General features: G+C 49.6%; 1 protein-coding gene across 2 annotated transcripts in view; it reads right to left on the bottom strand.

Annotated features, from left to right (window-relative positions):
• Positions 1-11593, bottom strand: part of Mab21l3 (mab-21 like 3) — a 22186-nt gene that overhangs the window by 8329 nt on the left and 2264 nt on the right. For both annotated transcript variants that reach the window (XM_021159189.2, XM_029475440.1), the window contains exons 3-4: positions 4148-4288; positions 694-985 (exon numbers count right to left, since the gene is read on the bottom strand). In XM_021159189.2, the coding sequence (XP_021014848.1) occupies positions 694-985; positions 4148-4288 (433 nt within the window). The remainder of the gene's footprint in view (positions 1-693; positions 986-4147; positions 4289-11593) is intronic.

The following is an 11593-nucleotide window of genomic DNA, read 5'->3' on the forward strand; positions in this document are numbered from 1 at the left end:
ATTGTCAACATTTTTTTTTTAAATCTACATTTTTTCCTTTAACTATTTATATTCTTCCCCAAGATTCCTGTTTTTGTGTTGTTGGTCTTTCCTTCTCTGTCTCTCTCTCTCTCTCTCTCTCTCTCTCTCTCTCTCTCTCTCTGTGTGTGTGTGTGTGTGTGTGTGTGTGTGATTATTTCTGCGGATCAGCTCATCTTCCTTCCTGGTTTATAATTACTTTGGTAACTAAGGAATTTAGTCAGTTTTCCCACATATGCACGTGTGCTTATGTGTGTGCATCTGTGTGGACATATGAACCCCTGTATTGTGGCTTCGGTGTTTGCTGTTGCCAAGGTCAGTGTGTCCTCGGGCTGAAGGGCTTCTGCTGGGATGCCTTGGTGCTTTTTGAGCATTTTGTCTCCACAGCCTGTGTGCAGTCAGATGCTTAGTATTGCACAGAAATGTGCTGATACCCAAGGTCTGTGTGTGTGTGTGTGTGAGTAATTTGCTGCTTTAAATAAGTATGATGTGTTTGGGGCTGAGCACCAAACCCACAGCCTGAGGTGTGTTTGTCAGGGTAGTAATTTCTAAGTCACAGAGGCTCCTGAGAATGAATCCCTGCCCTGGGCATTTCCCTCCCCCTCCCATCACCACAGTGCAAATGGTGACTGGCTATGGCTCCCCTCTTACCTTCCCTTGACCTGACCGGCTCACCTGAGAGATGACAGGTTCTCACTGCATTTTCCACCAGCATCCGGAACACCTGCAGGACTTTGGCTGGCACAATGTCCCCCTCAATGTTCACATCTGCCTTGTGCCACTGCCACAGGGTCTTCATGAACATCTCAGTCTCCAGCCACTGTTGCAGGCCTTCGGGGTCCCGCAGAGGGCAGGTGAGCTTGGCGCCCTGCAAGTTGTAGTACCGCCAGCGCTGCGTCCGGATCCCCTTGTACCCTGCAAGGCCTTTCAGTGGGACGGTGACATGGAAGAGGCTGGGGGCCAAAACCTGAGGCCAGAAAAAGAGAGAAGAGGAGCTGAGCTCACACGCTGGGGAGGTGATCGGCAGAGGGGTGCCGACCTGTCCAGTCAGGCAGCTCAAGCGACCATGCAACCCTCAGCAATGTGATGATGTGCACAGAAACCGCCTGGGGAGTGCTGAGATGTACGGTTTTTTTTTGTTTTGGCACTAACCCACCTGGGACTGTGGCAAACAGAGTGACTTGACTCAAGGAGTTTTGGGGTTTGTGAAGCCACAAGTTAAGCATAAAGAAAACCCAGAACTCTGGAGGGAATCTGAAGTCCAGGAGAGAAGAAAGGAAAGCAGAAATCAATCCACTGAGCCTCACACACAACCCAAATCTCTGGCTGTGCCCATCCCTCCTCTGAAGTCACACCAATAGATAACCTGGATACCACGCCCCCTAGCAAGCCACCTAAGGCTCCAAGGGGCTTCCGACCACCTGGGGAGGCTGACAGCACATGGAAGAGCTTCGAGTGCTTGCGGCAGTCTGTCCAATGGTTCTAGTCTCGGGACAGCTGAGCATTCTGGCATTGAGGAGAATATGATAGGACTTTAAAGTGTCACTCTTTCTTTTCTCCTGTCACGCTGACCCAGGGTCAGTATGCATGACTAACCCTTACGGAATTCAAGGTGAGATGAAAGTCTGTCTGTCCGGACAATGTGAGCCATTGAGATGATTCTGAGTTCAGTGGGAAAATGGATGTGAATCCACCCACTCCCACTCTCCAGAAACCAGTTAAGCAGTCAAGGAAGAGAGCAGGCAGCATACCATGCAAAGGACACTGTAAACGCGTTGCTGGTGCAGCTATTCCCGAGGGACCCTGAACTCTGGCTGTGCCCAGGCAGCTCACTGGCAGCCTCTTTGTTCTTCCAGCTACATCTTCTTTGAAGAAAGTAATAGAAAGTCCAACAATAGTGAATTTTGGTCCCTGGTCTGGGCAGTGGCCAACTCAAGGGCAACTGATCCCGCCTCGCTTTTCAGAGGACTTTTGATGCTTTCGATGAGGAAACTGTATGACTTCTGGTGTGCAGAGGTTGGATTAAACAGGGAGGTCAGACACCTAAACTACAAATGGAAAGTGTTCACATGATTTGAATCCTCTGGCACATGAGTTCAAACGTGCAACTGTGGGGCTGGGCAGGTGGCCTGCCAATACAGAGCTTGTCACATGAGCATGAGCACCGAGTGCCAACCACCAGCACCTACCAAAAGTCAGGTGTGTAGTCACATGCCCGTAATCACAGCACTGGGGGCATGGGAGTGGGGCTGAAGCAGGCAGATCCCTGGGGCTTGTTGACCTATATCCACTATAAATGAAGCAGGGAGTCTCTAGGTTCAGTGAGAGCCACCAAGGAAGGAGGGCAGTCTGTGCTGACTTCTACAGCTTCCCCAGGTACACACTCATTGCACACACACCCGAACAGGTGCATCCACCCACACCCATACCCCCCCAACAACGTCAAATAAAGACTAAACCTACTGCATTGCCAGTCACACAGATGCTGCTCAGTAAATACTTACCCAGCTTAGTCCAAGATAAAATTAAAGGCATTTTATGTGGTCATTTTGTTTTGTTTTGTTTTCTTTTTTTAAACAGGGTCTCCATTATCCCAGGCTGGTGTCAAATTTGACATGGATATTCCCTCAGGTATTTTACACTTTGTCCCCAGGTGGTGGCACTATCTGGGGAGGCCTTGCTGGAGGAATTAAGCCACTGGGGGTGGGGGAAGTGGGGGTGGGTGAGAGTTCCCTATTTCATGTTTGTGGTTGAAAACCTACTGTGTGCTCCTGCTGCCTCACTCACTGTGTGCTGCTATGCCTTAGCCACCACGATAAGCTCAAAAGAATTATTTCTTCCATAGGTGGCTTTGGCCACAGTATTTTATCACAGCAACAGTAACGTAAGACAACGCACTAAAACAGATATCAAATGTGGTCAAGCATGTCCCGTCGTCCTCCAGCCTTCGCTTGCCAGGTGCTGGGATTACAGGTGGGCTGGGGATCGAACCAGGGCTTTGAGCATGCCAGGCAAGCACTTTACCACCTAAGCTGTATCTGCAGTCCCATTTCAAAGCTTACTCTACAGGACATAATGTTAGTTAACATAGGATATATTTTGAGCTATAAGGGAACTTTTTTGGCCCAGGTCTGGGGAGAGTGATGTGGTGTCGCTCTCTCTAGTCCTGGGCTGTATGTGTCTGATTGAGACTGGACTGGGAAGGAAGATAAGGACAAACGTTCTACAATGACCAGATCAATGCTAGTCTCACAATCTTTACCCTAGAGTCAGTCTCCTGAAATCTGATTCTGCCTCAAAATCCACAAGTCTTAGAACCTTGTGAGTGGACCCTGTACCCACCAGCCTGGGGTGCACGGGGCCAGTCACAGTTCTTGGTGCCAAGCTTACTCTTTGTGGGTTCAATGTGCACGTGCCGGGCCTTAAACTCCAGGATCTTACAGACCGGTGGGAAGACGAGTGAGGCTACTGCAAGGTGAACGAGGTTTATATGCAGAAAAACTGAGATCAAGAATAGTGAGGATTCAGAGGGGCACAGAGCCCCTTCCTGCTTCTTAGTGGAGATGAGTGAGAAGTCCAGTGGCTGACAGGCTAGGTGGGTTAGGGTCTGAGTGAGATCCCTGCTGACTGTCATGCCCTGGCCCTTATGGTTAGACTCAGTGGGGTCCCTCAGCAGGGAGGGGCTAAAGTGCACTCCTATAGTTCCTCAGAGCTGCCTCAGAGCCTTCCTGCTCCCCCTCACCAGTACCCCAGTATCTATTACCCTCAATGGCTTCCCCATGAGTTCCCTCAGCCTCTCATCTATTCAGCTGTGTTTAATAAGTGAGCAGGTGCTTAACCGAGCTTGGACCACAAGGCAGCATGTTTCACCATCTGTCTTTGGAATGAGATCTGGCTTTAGGGGCAAATAGGACTCAGTCGAGTCCTTTGGCTTCCTCACCTCTAGCCTCTGTGGTCTAGGCCTGTGTGGACTCCCACAAGGGAAACATCATGGGGGTGTGTACACTGTGCCTGGAAGAGCATCTGTGGAAACCTGGGGCTGTACTAGGCTCTCAGTGGCATGGGGTCCCTCCTGTCCCAGGCCTTGGGTGCCTCCTGGAGCTCCTCCCACAGGGAGAGCCCCGTTTACCTTAATGCTCTCGTTGTGTGTGTCAGAGACAGGCACGGCTTCGAAGCGACTGTCCTGGCGGCTGATTTCTGCAGTTAGCAGGTGGATGATTTTCTGCACCTCCTCCATGGTCTGAGAAATCTGCTGCCGCCTCAGGTCCACCTAGGCGTGAGGAGATCAGGGAAACATTTACATAGCCCGAGGAGATACCGGCACACAGGTGACAAAGCATAGGCGCAGTGATGCCTGACCCAAGGTCAGGGCAAAAATCTTGCCTCCCAGGACTCCAAAGGAGTTGGGCTGCTTAGGCCTGACAGTGACCAGCATGACGCTTGCTTGCTTCTGAAACAGGTGCCAGTTGCTCAATATTTATCCGGGATTTTTTTTTTTTTTTACCCTGGGCAGAGACTGAGATATAGCAGCAACCAAAGCAACAGCGAAGGCAGGAGGTAAGGGTGGGGATGGAGGGGCAGGGACACATTGTAGCACACACCTGAGGTAAGGGTGGGGATGGTGGGGGGTGGGGGCACATTGTAGCACACACCTGTAATCTCGGTACATGGGAAGTAGAGGCAGAAGGATTTGAAGTTCAGGACCAGCCTTGGCTCTGCAGTGAGTTCAAGGTCTGCATGTGTCGCATGAGATGGCCCCAGAGCCATTCCTTAGAGAGACAGAGTGCAAGGCTGAGACCACACCCACCTGCACAGGTTTTATGGCCCGAATGGTTAGTCCACTGATAAATATTCATTTAGCATTGGCAGTATGCAAGGTACAGCTTCATGCAGTGTCACGGCAGAGTAGACAGACATGACTGTGCACTTCCAGCATGGGAGAAGCCACACGAAAGAGAACACGTGTGGGGGCTCCATCACAGGGAAGGGCGGGGTGCTGACAGATACAACAGAGGGGGCCTCCCCAATCTGCATGCTGAGATCTCTTTGATATGTATGCTTCATAGACAAAGTCCTGTCTTTGGAAAATAAACTTGTACTGTCCCGATGGCCAACACTACACTGAGTAGCAAGAGACAAAAACGAGGTTTGTAACTCTACCGGCCGGAGAATCTCATGGGAGACATCAAATACTCAAAGTGGTCTTTTTAAAGTCCACGCATCTTGCTTGATCTCGAGAATGGCAGTTGTACCTACAGTGTGAGTGAGCTTCATGTTGCCACTAGCAACCATTCCCTCATATCTAACCCTGTAAGGCCTACCTCGTGATACGCAACAGGGCAGAGGGACCCTCTGAATGGCTTGCACCTGTGGGAGGCTCTGCATCTTCTAAACTGCAAGTGGAAGAAATAAGGTGCTACAGAAGGGCAGGATGTCAGAAATACAAGAGGGTGCTTTGGGGAACCTTTGGTTAATGGTCCTCCTCATAGCTAGAACTTCCCCCGTATGCCTGATTCAATTCCATGTGGGCAGTTTTCACTGAAGGCCCACTTTTTTCTGGAACTATTTACTGCATGGAAAGAGATTCACAGATAGACTGCCAGAGTAAGATGGACTGAAATAGTTGTAGTCAAGTGCTGGAGAAGGCATTCGTGGGATGTGGAGGAACAGCCAGATAACAATTATCTAATCTGGAGGCCAAGGGTCCTTCCTGGAGGCAGAAAGTAAGAGCAAGTTAGCTAGGGGGCTAGGGATCTGTCTCAGTTGGCAGAGTGAGCCCTTGCCTAACATCCACGAAGCCCTGGATCCCACCTCCAGCCCTGCAGACACTGAGTGTGGTGTGCATAGCTGTAGTCCTGGTGCTTCAGAAGTGGAAGCAGGAAAACCATTCTCAGCTTCTCAGCAAGCCCTTGTCTCTATGTGTGACCTGTAAGGTGGCAGGGCCAGAAGATGGAGGAGGAGATCAGGGCCCCGTAAGTGTGCAGAGTTCCCCAACCAGAGCGGGAGGAGGAATTCATGAGGACAAAGGATCACCACTCCTTAAGAAGCTGGACCACAGAAGCAAACAGATTAGATAGGACCAGCAAGGTAACTGCTGGCTGTCTCGAACTGACACAGGGGCTCAGGCATGTTTAAACGCAGAGGGAAGTGCCAGTTGGAGAGGAAGAGGCTGCACACTGGGAGGGATTCCCCAGGAGGAAGGCGCATGCAAATCTCCAGGTACTCACCACCACCTCCTGTCAGAGGGAAAGAAGAGGGGGGGCAAGAAGGGATGCTGGGAACTGGAGAGATTTCCTGCTTGGAGTCTATTTTCTTCACAGGGTAGGAGACAAGGCAATATGGAGACAGGAAGCCGGAGAAGTGGCATTTTCCAGGGGATGAGGGATGGCTTGGGTAGTTTATAAAGATAGCCAGGTTGTGGGGTATGAGTGGACTCAGTTGTAAGATAGAGTGAATCGCCTCTCAACCCTCCATGTCAAGCTGGGGTTGTGAGTTTGGGGGGAGCTAGGAGGAGTTGGAGGGGTAGAAGCTAGGTGAGGTTTTAGCCACTGATTTTTTCCAGTCTGAGGAGGGAATGCAGAGATTCAGACTGCTAGATTATAGGGCACTGAACAGGGTTTAGTTTGCTAAATGAGTGTATTGGGGATGGGGGTGGGGTGGGATTATATAGGATCACTGCAAGTAACATAATACAAAAGTCATGTGAGACGCTCTGACCAGGTAGCACACTGTGGTCAGAGTGGCTGCCATGGGGGATCAAGGATAATAATTCCAAACTCCCCAAATCTTTAAGTTTGTGGATGTGATTCCATAGAACTTGAATGTGAGAAATTCAATGGACACACACACACACACAAACGTGACCTAGGTTGCTTCCCAATGCTCTGGAGAAATTCGGCTTACACATTCCGTTCACATTCTAACAGCAGGGAAGGCAAGGCAGGAACTCAAGCAGAGCAGGAACACAAGAAAGTCAAGCAGAAGCCATAGAAGAGAGCTGTTCTCCAGCTTGCTTGCTCTCTGGCTTGCTCAGCTAGAGCAAGGCACTCTCTCAGAGGAGGTACTGCTCTCAGTGGACTGCCTCCTCCCACACCAACCATCAGTCAAGAAAACACTACCACAGACTTGCCAATCTGATGGAGGTGTTTTCTCCACCAGTGTCCCCTCTTCAAAATGACTCTAGCTAGGTGGAGCCCAGTGGTGAATCCCAGCACTTGGGAGGCAGAAGCAGGGAGATCCAGAACAGCTGGGGTACACGGAAAAACCCTGTCTCAAAAACCAAACCAAACCACCACCAACAAAGACAAAAAACAACAACATACTCAAACTTTTGTCAAGTTGAAAACAAACAAACAAACAAACAAACACCCAAACCATTAGAGAAGATCCATTATAATACTGGAATTACCAGAAGGGACGTGGGCAAAACACCCAGGGGAATAGCCCTCCTCAGGGGGAAAAATTTCTTCATTATGAAGTTGACCACAGACTGGGCGGTGACTGGGCAGAACAAGATTGAACACATCCTGGAAGGTGCCTATAACCACTCTCATTATCTGGGTGCTTAGCTCATCGTCCTGAAGTGTTCTGATCTGCAGGCATGAAAGTCAGAACAGAGGACTCAGCTGTCTAGAAGGTGAGACTACAAGTTTTTCTCTGCCACTTCTTACACATAGATGCCTTAAACTTAGCATCTCAGAATTATTTTGACTTCAGCAATCATCTTATCTGGGGTCACTGAATAGAGTACCAGAGCATCAGGTGGCTCTTCTACGTTACCCTGGCAACTAGAACTACACCAAATGCATGGGGTTTCCGATGGCATTTCCAGCACTCCCAGCCACACCCTCCATGACAGTGCTGTGGGTAGAATGGGCCTCTGATCTTCTTCCTGGACTTAGAGAAGGCCTACAGTCAGGGCTCATGAAATGACAAGTCTAGAGCTGCCATTTTGTGGGGGCTGCTGACTCTTCTTGCATGCCACAAGCACACAAAGGTTAACACAGCAGGGGCCAGGCATTGATGTGAGCATAGGCCAGAGTCCCAGATATGTCTGTCCCCGAGGTGCCTTGGCTGCTGAATCAGGGTGCAGGTCTCATTAGGTGATGCTTGGCCCAGTCCTCCTGCACCACTGGCCATCCATGCAGTGTAAGGTTCTCACTAGGACAGGCACATCACCGAGCCATCCATGGACCCCAACTGATGTGTGCTGAGGTTCCCAGGCCCGTGTTAGGTTGTAACCCCAGCCTGGACCCTGGCACTCCCCTGGACTATTGCCTTCACTTTTCTTGACTGAACCCAGGGAGACAGAACAAGAGGATTCAGACTGAACTTCTTGGTTAGGAAATGCAGAGATGAGGCCTGAGGGTGACTGCAGGGAGTGATTTTGGTGAATGGCGGGCATGTTTTGCCACAGTGCAGGTCCCTCCAAGACCAGCCCAGAATCCTCCCTTTTCCTTAAAATAGTCTCTCAGGTGTCAGTGAGCTAGCAATACAGATTCATCACCAAATGTATTTCAGGCAAAGAAAAGCTTGAAAATAAATATAAGAGGGAAATGAAGAAAATGGATGTGAAACGCAATTCAATCCAAGCTCGACCTTGGGGACCTATCCAAGTTTCACCTTCCTTGCTGATAAAGCCTACGAACCTAAATGGGGTCCTTTCTCTCTTTTCAAAGGCTACATTTGTGGGTGTGACAGAGCCTAGGCAGAACCAAGCCACACTGAATCAACCAGGCACAAAGGGCGGGATGCTCCAAGGTCACACAGAGCCACAGATGACGCTTTCCCACCGGAGTTCTGCCCAGGGCCTCGTCTCTCCAGGTGTGTCTACGTGCCTGAACTCTCATCCCTGTCCCACCCCAGGTTCCCTCCCTCCCTCCCTCCTTCCTTCCAAGCCCCTGGCTTATTGTTGACCCATAAGTCATTTGCTACTATTAATAGTTCAGGTTTGTGAATAATTTACTGTTTCAAAAAAAAAAGTATTGGGAATCCAAGACTGTTCCCTGTAACAAGGCCATGCTGACTCACGGTGTTGCAACCCCCTTCCGTGAACTCTATGGAAGGGCACTTAAGCAGCATGCGGGAAAAGCTGGGGCACAGCTGCCTGCAGAACAGGTGGTCTACTACTGCACAGCCAGGGGCAGGAGTAGGAGGCAGGGAGGAAAGATGGCTGAGAACTTCCTCCTAGACAACAGAAAAGTTAGGCTGTTGATTGTGGAATGGCTTGGATCCAATAATAGGTTACACAGAATAAACAGACACCTTCCCTGTCCTCGAGAGCTTGCCAGTTTAAAGAGAGAAAGACATACACTTAGTGACAGATGCAAAGGGGGCAGCGGGCCTTCCTCTCTGCTAAGGCTAATTCTGGGAGGAATGCCTCCACCACCTGGAATTTGTTCTCCGAACAGCAGCAGCAGCAGCAGCAGCAGCAGCGCTGTGGAACTGGGGTTTCTCAGCCCATCCAGGAGCACTCAGGCCTCCTATACCATAGCATTTGCTGGTGGTTCCTGCTTTATAGATGGGGAAATTGAGGCTCAGGAGGTAACTTACACCAGAGTTAGTAAGTGACAGACAGATCATATTTGCTACCTAAAAGAAAGCATAGCTAAGTGCAACACCCGCCCCCATGGGATGGGGATGGGTGGGTAAATGGGTTTCATCTATTGAAACCTAACACATTCTCTAAGCCCTCATCTCCATCCCTTTCTCTGTAGACCACTCTTCTCCCATCAAAGCCAACATCCTTCCTTCCCCTCTTCAGAGTTCTCCACGGTAGCCTGGGGTCTGCCGCACACTGCAGTTAGCACCCTGACTGTACACAAAACATCCCCTTCCTCCTTGGAGTTAAAAACAGACTCGGCAGGTATGGCTGGCCATCCCTCAGGCATGCCCAGAATTTCGTTCCCCTTTAGCAGAACACCTCTCAGGTTTTGAGCTCCCCCAAAACCACAAAGCAGGATTTGATATAAAGTGGATGTTCCGTGTGCATCTTTGAGCTAGAGAATGTCAGCAGAGGGGATATGGCCTCTGGGTCCAGCCAGCTGTGCTGAAACCTCAGGATAGCCAGCACACAGCAAGCGCACAGCCAGCGCACAGCCATGGGACTTCAGCCAAGTCATTGCACCTCTATGAACCTCTTTATTTCTCTATAGAAATGGAGGTGGGTTACTGTTACGGGCACCTCAGCCTGTTAGCACCTTTTGGGGGTAGGTTTTTTTTTTTTTTTTAAATCTCCAGGGGACTCTGTAGATAATTCAGACCACATCTTTTCAAGATACTCTGGGAGTATGGAAGGAAAGGAACGATTATGTTCAGGACGCTGTTGGCCCCTTTGAAAAGGTAGAAGGAACCTCCAGGGTTGAAGTCAGAGGCTAAGGCAGGGCTAGGGAGAGTCAGTGCTTAACCAATGAGCACTATCAGCTCCACAGTTCCCAGGATTGCAGAAGTGTTCTGTGCCCGGGTGTTAGAGAACCTTTTAGGCCAACTCTGAGCTGTGTGAGAAGGGATTAAAATGAGCCCAAAAGAAAAAGAACAAACACAAGGAAAAAGCTGGGCCTAAGGTCTGTTTAGGACATAGTTCTTAGGGGGAGAAGAGACTTACCCACCTTCAGGGACAAGAGATAAACAAGGACAGAGCTGTCAGACTGGTGGTAAGGGGCTGCAACCTGCTGAGAACTGGCTGTCACACATGCTAACACTCAGCCCACAATTTCCAGGCCAGACACCAGGCCTGTGGTTGCCAGGTAGCCTGATTCTTTTTATCCCTACAGGGGACAGAAGCCTAGATTCTTATGTAGGTATCTTGGTATTTTTGAAATGTCTATGAGAGAAAACTTTAGAAAATGCTCTAGAGACCAAGCATACCATGAATCCAGGCTGGGTTCCACGTTGGGAATACCATTTACAATTTCTGCTGGTAGCAATGCCCAGGGAGAGTGGGTCAGAGGACTGGGCAGGTGAAATCACTTGAATGAATGCCATGCTAAGAAAACTGGAATGCTGCTGGTTTTCCAGAAAACATGAGACTCCAGGAAGATGCTTGTCAACGCGGCCTCTGTGTAGAGGAGTGTCTGTCTGTCTGTCAGGGGGCCTCTGTGCAGAGGAGTGTCTGTCTGTCGGGGAAACCACTTTGCTGGAGATGGGTTTTGGTGCAGGTAGATTTTCCTTATTTTCCCTTGGTGTCTAAAAAATGCACTCATGTCTCACTGTGATAATAATCTTTGCTTTGTTTATATATAAAGGCATGAAAGCCAGAGACCAGTCCCCCACTTCTCAGTTTAAACCTCTTTGTTTAAACATTAACAACATGCCTTAGAACCTTCATGAGTAAGTGGAACAATGGAAGAGATTAAAGTAAATAATATTTAAGGTCCCTATAAAGTCTAACATCAAAAGAGCCTAAAACTGAAATTAGCCCTTCTCTTTCTCCCTATTCCCATTTCCCCTCTTTCCCCTTCCTTCCTCCCTCCTCCCCTTCCTTCCTTCTTCTCCTTCCTTCCTTCCTTCCTTCCTTCCTTCCTTCCTTCCTTCTTTCCTTCCTCCCCTCCCCTTCCCTTCCCTTCCCTTCCCTTCC

This window comes from Mus caroli, chromosome 3 (genome assembly GCF_900094665.2).
Source record: "Mus caroli chromosome 3, CAROLI_EIJ_v1.1, whole genome shotgun sequence".
NCBI lineage: Eukaryota > Metazoa > Chordata > Mammalia > Rodentia > Muridae > Mus > Mus caroli.